We start from the raw sequence: 6,397 nt of genomic DNA on the forward strand, positions 1-6,397 counted from the left end.
AGCGGTTGGGGTCACAGAGAGGTTTGTAGTATGTGGGTGTTTGGAAAGGGGGAAAGTGTCTTGGTAAGCTGGTTATCTTTACAACCAGGGTGGTATGGAAATGGCAGCCCTAATGATCTATGTCCTGGGTACTTTACAACATGGAACTTGGAGGGTCCATCTATGTCTAGGTTTGAAGTATTTTATGTCCAGATTCATGGACAGGGTTGCACATCTTCTGGTTAAATTGTGAGACAGATTGCATTAGGCGCTCTCTCAACTGACCAGCTTTGCTGCAGGTTGCTTGACAAGCCACACTCGAGTGTTTGTAACATTCCTTGGATGAATAAACTCTGGTAACTCTGTTGAACTGTGTTGCTTCTTAACCCATATTGAACGAGAAATTCTATAACAGATGACATCTTGAGTCCATTGTGTAGAATCAACTATGATTGTTGAGTTGAGTGAGCTTCTTTATTCCACACACACTGCTTTTCAAAAGCAGCTTTCTTTGCACGTACACCAAACTGTCAGAGAGCAGTTAAATGTAGACCTAACAGGCTGGTCTATAATGTAGACCTAACCAGAGGCTGCAAAAGAGGATGTGAGGCAGAGTTATTACTATAAAGGGATGTAGAGCATTATTGAGGTTAGGCAGAGGTGAAGTGGGTTCTGGAGTGTGATGTGCACTGAGCCTGTCATCTGCAGTGTCCTCTGTGCCTGTCAAACTCTTCTTAGGCGCTGATAAAGCTCTTGCTGTCTGTCAAACATCCGGCTCTGCAGCATGTACTGTACCTCCCTAATAGCCACAGTCAGAAGTAGATCCTACTGTAGTGTGTAGGTCTGTATTTGTGGTCTATGTATATGGGGTCTCTATGAGTGACGCCAACAGCCTCCTAGCTTCTTGGCTGTTGAGCCAAGTATATACTATCTCTGATAGTTTGGTGTGTGGGAAGAAAAATAGCAGAGAACTGTTTTTGAAAAAGCGTTGTGTGTTTGTGTACAGTATGTATGTGTGTGCCTGTGTGTGTGTGTGTGTGTGTGTGTGTGTGTGTGTGTGTGTGTGTGTGTGTGTGTGTGTGTGTGTGTGTGTACAGTATGTGTGTGTCACACTTAACTCTCCTAACCACAATACAGGAAGACAGATAAGTGAGACAGGAAGGAGGTGTGACTTCAAGACTTCAAACGGTTAACACCACTTGACTTTAACTTTCAAGCACCATTAGACAAAACACTCAAGAATGGCATGGCAGTACTGAGTGATACAATTTTCAAGTTGTCAAATAGTTTTGTTTTTCTGTCCTTAGAACCAGTAGGTGATGTGGATAACCTTTTTTTGCAGCACACCACACCCTTGTTGAGAGGTAAGCAAGTTTGCTAAGTGGAATTTCTGTGTTGGAGGAATTGTCCACTGTTTGACCCCCCATATCTGCAACATTAGCCTGTGGTGAATTAATGGTCACTCAAGTGTGCTCCACGCTCATGTGTTAGACTAGTATACAGAATGTGCTCTGTGGGTAACCATGTATTTTCAACAGTTTTACTCTCACATCTACTGTATTCAGTGGGAAGGGAATGTTTGCCGTATATGTTTTTGGTCAATATACTGAGCACTGCGTTTTAAGGCCAATGTACTTATTATCATGCTCTCTGTACAATGTCTGCAGGAGACAAGTAACATTTTGCTCTTATTTGAGGCTCTGTATAGTACATTGGGATTTAACCCTGTGGTGCTGTATTTGTACAGTAGGTGATACTGTATTTGCAGGAGATTACAGAGCTTGTGGCTCATGTACAGATTGAGAGAGCTCGAACCTCCTCAGCTGGCTCTTCCCAATCTCATTATCTGCTCTGAGCGCGTATCTGAACATACAAACAGGAAATACTTCAAATTGAAGTCGACTTGGACGGGTAAAGGTTTTATACCTGCGCCTTCTCACACTTTGCCCCTTCTTTGTTCCCATGAATCCATTTACATTTAGTAACACTCACACTCTCCCTACCACGTTTCTATAGCTTTACCCAAAGGACAGTTCCTGTTTCTATGGTAACAAAATGTTTTCTGTCGTTGGGGCTCTGAGCCGGATGAACTTGCAAGCTGTGGTTGGTGGTTTTGTCAGTGATGCGTCTCGTCTCTGTCACTTAACTAAAATGGAGGTTTGACAACCTGTGCTGCTTTTAGGGGTTTGGTTTCGGTAATGTATTAGTCACCTTCCTCTGAGCACAGACACAGTATAGCAAAGTAGACTATAGCTTTGTCCATGTTAGCTACTGTAACTGAAAACCCCAACCCCATGTACAGTTTGACATTGTATGCTTGTCTCACACAGGTGATACATTCAAATTAGATTATTATTCTGTTTTTTTATTAGTATATTCTAAAAAAAAAAAAAATACTAAACTAACTAAATTCTAATGAGAGTCCATGGGGCACCCAGCCAATTATCATAGTCATAGTCACTAGTTCTATTACTCCTTTACATGCCTGTTGTCTGCATATAGGGTTACTTTGAGGAATATCTCAACTGTCAAGAAGACAGTCTGTTCCAGTTCCACAGACTTGATATGGAAAGCAGCAACCCGTGGGGAAATCTCTAGCCCAGACATTCATGGAGAAAAACACCTATTATGATGCTATCCTGGGCAGAAACAAGCGCATCACATGGCAAGGGGACTGTTATGTGGATCTCCAGTCTACGCCCTGCTGTCACTCCACAAAAGGGGAAATGGAAGGTAAATTGGCTAGACACTGTGATGTTCATTATGAGTTGTACTAGCTTTCATAACCAAGGAACGGAAGTCTCAAAGTTTCACACAAAACAGATTCAAACTGCTCAACGTTTTGTCGTTTATGATTTAGCAACAAACTCTGACTTTTATACATTTTATACTTTTAAATAACTTATGAATCAACTTTTGTGTTTTTTTGTGAGTTCAAGTTGCACAGGACACAATGTGTGATTTCTGCCTATGCAGCAACCAATTAACAAACTCATCTATATTGTGACCAGATATTGGATGGATCAAAAAACACTGTGGACAGCTGCAGTGCTTTATTACCACCCCACTCCTGGAGGGGGCGATATCCCACATGCGGATGCTGGACCTACTAAGTCCCGCTGAGGAAGCCCGGGTCCAGGCAGCAGGGCAGTTGCAGGATAAGGTATACACGTTCACCACCATCCTAACCTGCAAGGAGCCCCAGGGCTCTGACGCACTCAGAGCCTTCATCGAGAACTACGACACCCAGGTGTCCCAGCTCATCACGATGTATGGTGAGGACCTCTGTTGGCTGGGATGAGATCTGCAGGACAAGGCCTGTTTAGATGTGTAGAGACTAAAAGCCCATCTCTCGCCTTTCCTTATCTGTAGAACCAATGGTGAAGGAGCACAAGGAGATTCTCCTGCAGCGGTTTGGCGCACACAAAGACAGCTTTCCAGCCGACCATCCCAGCCTAAACTTCTCCTCCAGAGCCCTTCTCCTGGTCGATGGTCTCTCTGACCTCCAGCAGAAAGAACACGACCTGGTGCAGGTGGAGACCACCCATGGAACAAAGAGGCACCATGTCCGACAGCTGGGCTTGGACAAACTCCTGGAGCCCCTCACCAGGGTCAGTCTCCCTCCCCGGATTTCCCTTACGGTGGGGGTGGCTGGTATCGGCAAGAGCACCTTGGTCCGCTACTTTATCAGGCTTTGGAGCCAAGGGGAGATCTGTAAAGACATAAGCTTCATCTTGCCCTTCACCTTTTGGGAGCTGAATTCTTTAGAGAAGCTGTCGGCTGAAAAGCTGGTGAAGCTGGCCTTCCCTCACCTAGCCGACGCCAGTTTGGTTCTGAGCGGTGCCTGCCGGGTACTGCTGATACTGGACGGTCTGGACGAGTTCCGGTGTCCCCTAGACTTCTCGGACGCAGCACCTTGCACTGACCCCAAGAAGGAAGTGTCCATTGACGACTTGGTCACCAACATCATCAGAGGCAACCTTCTTCCAGAGGCAGCGGTTTGGGTAACTTCCAGGCCGTCAGAGGCCTCACATGTCCCTGGCGGTCTGGTTGACAGGGTGACGGAAATCCCTGGCTTTAGCCAGAAGGACATTCAGCTCTTTATAAACCACTTCTTCACTGACAAGGACTTGGCCAGTCAAATATGGGCCCATATGGAATCCAATAAGATCTTCAAGGTGATGTCCTACGTGCCTTGCATCTGCTGGATAATGGCCACAACTGTGAGGTACCTCTTGCAGAGTGGCTGTCAGGAGGGCCTTCCAAGGACTTGCACAGAGCTCTTCTCCCACTACTGCTCCATGAGAGCCGAAGCAGGAGAACCCAGAGGCAGGGAGCCTGTTAAGGCAGAACAGCTGCATGGGAATAACCGGAAGCTGATGGGAGCCCTTGGCCGTCTGGCGTTCTACGGACTCCTCAAGCACAAGTATACCTTCAGCGAGCAGGACCTGAGGGCTTATGGAGTGGACCTGCTGTCCACCCAGAGCAGCCTGGGAACTGGAGTCTTGATTCGTGAGGAATCCCCGGTTTGCGTCGCCTTCCGGTTCACCCATTTATGCATCCAGGAGTTCCTGGCGGCCACCTATTACCATGTCTCCTCCAAACGGGCCATCTTTGACTTGTTCACAGAGAGCGCCATGTCCTGGCCCAAGATCGGCTTCCAGAACCACTTCCGGAGCGCCGTGCAGCGCTCGCAGCAGGCGGAAGACGGCCACCTGGACGTGTTTGTGCGCTTCCTGGCCGGGCTGCTGTGTTCGGCGGCAGTGCGGCCTCTCGGCGGGCTGCTGGCGCTGGGGAAGGACGACAGCGGGGGGCTGAAGGCCTGGGCCGCCGAGCTGCTGCAGGGGCTCCTGGGCAACGGCGGCCCCGTGGTGTCACTGCGCTCGGTCAACCTGGCCCACTGCCTCCAGGAGCTGCAGCACGTGGAGCTGCTGAGGAGCGTAGAGGAAGACCTGAGGAGCGGCAGACTGGGCGGGAAGCTAACGCGCACGCATTGCGTCGCCCTGGCCTACCTGCTGCACGTGTCCCCGGAGTGCAGCGAAGAGGTCAACCTGTCGTCCTGTCTGAGCTACGCCACCGTGAAGAGCCTGCTGCCACAGCTGCTCTACTGCAGCCACCTTAGGTCAGCTCTTCGCCCGTTCCATACTAGCCCCGCCTTGTAACACACAGGTTCTTCCCACTGCCTCATACTAACTTTACACCATTTGTAGAGCCATATAAAATATATAAGTTTGGATAAGGTCAGAGGCTGATGTTTATACAGTATATCTGTATTACTGTAGCAATGGATGAATGAAAAAAATGTCATCACTAGTTCCCAATGATAGGGGAGTGAACTTTCAAATAATACATGGCTTTATCTTTCAATTTTGCAGGTTGGAGAATAATAATTTCAAAGATGATGTGATGGAATTGCTGGGGAGTTTACTGAGTGCCAAGGACTGCCACATTCAGAAGATAAGGTTTGATGGCTTTCATATCAGATTAAAAGAACCGTTCACAAAGTGTGACAAGATTACAAGTTTTTACCACATATTGTGCAGTCACACGTGGAAAGCTCCCCAGTGCTGATATGACGGGCATGGAGCTCCAGTTAATCAATTTGCTATAAGTGGGTGTGTAAATCAAATACTAGTATATGCTTAGGTTCAGGCCCTCTGGATCTCAGTTTATACAACATTTCCAGTCAGGTTTTATTAAGAGGACTGCTCAACTGTTAAAAACATGAAATTTCCAAAAAACATAACCACCACCAAAACATCACACAACTAGAAGCTTGCTTCTTCTGGGAAGTTGTGTAGTAAGGTATAGCCTACGTAATCACTCTATAATTAACTCCTCTGTCCTGTGCTCCTCAGTCTGGCAGAGAATGCCATCAGTAACAAGGGGGCCAAGGCCCTCAGTCGAGCTCTGCTGGTGAACCGGACCCTAACCACGCTTGAGTAAGTCACCAGAGTTTAGATGTCACCCAAGTGTTTGTGTGTGTTCCAGGATTGGGAATATATTCAGTCAATTAAGGACATAGTTATACTTTACATCATTGTTTGACATAATTGGCAAGGCTATGAAGATTTTTCAACTCATGAATTAGTATTTGAAGCATACAGCAGACAAGCAGACAACAGTACTGTTAACTAACAATGACTCTTACTTTCATACTGTAAGTGTAACCCTAACCCTAGCAAAACCTGAGAGCCTTTATAAAAATGTTGAGAAAGAAGTGTTGTGTGATGTTTTTATAGGATGTAGAAAATGCTTCTTTATGCAATGTTGCTTTACTATCAGTCTTTTGTGGCTCTAGTCTCCGTGGCAACAACATTGGTTCTAAAGGTGCCAAATTCCTGGCAGAAGCCCTCAAAATGAATCAGGTTTTGGTGTCAATCAGGTGAGTGCCAGACTCTGCATGAGTGCAACTAAC

The 6,397-nt window shown here is 46.7% G+C and overlaps 2 protein-coding genes across 2 annotated transcripts in view; one reads left to right on the forward strand and one right to left on the reverse strand.

The window, feature by feature from the left end:
* anks3 (ankyrin repeat and sterile alpha motif domain containing 3) overlaps positions 1 to 6,397 on the reverse strand; it is a 204,546-nt gene that overhangs the window by 56,758 nt on the left and 141,391 nt on the right. The window lies entirely within an intron of this gene.
* nlrc3 (NLR family, CARD domain containing 3) overlaps positions 2,589 to 6,397 on the forward strand; it is a gene marked incomplete at both ends in the record, with an annotated part of 10,711 nt that continues 6,902 nt past the window's right edge. The window contains 6 exons of the mRNA XM_084456500.1: positions 2,589 to 2,712; positions 2,991 to 3,254; positions 3,352 to 5,101; positions 5,355 to 5,441; positions 5,838 to 5,921; positions 6,281 to 6,364. Coding sequence (XP_084312626.1) covers positions 2,589 to 2,712; positions 2,991 to 3,254; positions 3,352 to 5,101; positions 5,355 to 5,441; positions 5,838 to 5,921; positions 6,281 to 6,364 — 2,393 coding nt within the window. The remainder of the gene's footprint in view (positions 2,713 to 2,990; positions 3,255 to 3,351; positions 5,102 to 5,354; positions 5,442 to 5,837; positions 5,922 to 6,280; positions 6,365 to 6,397) is intronic.

The sequence above is a fragment of the Borostomias antarcticus genome (assembly GCF_949987555.1).
Source record: "Borostomias antarcticus genome assembly, chromosome: 22".
NCBI classification, from domain to species: domain Eukaryota; kingdom Metazoa; phylum Chordata; class Actinopteri; order Stomiiformes; family Stomiidae; genus Borostomias; species Borostomias antarcticus.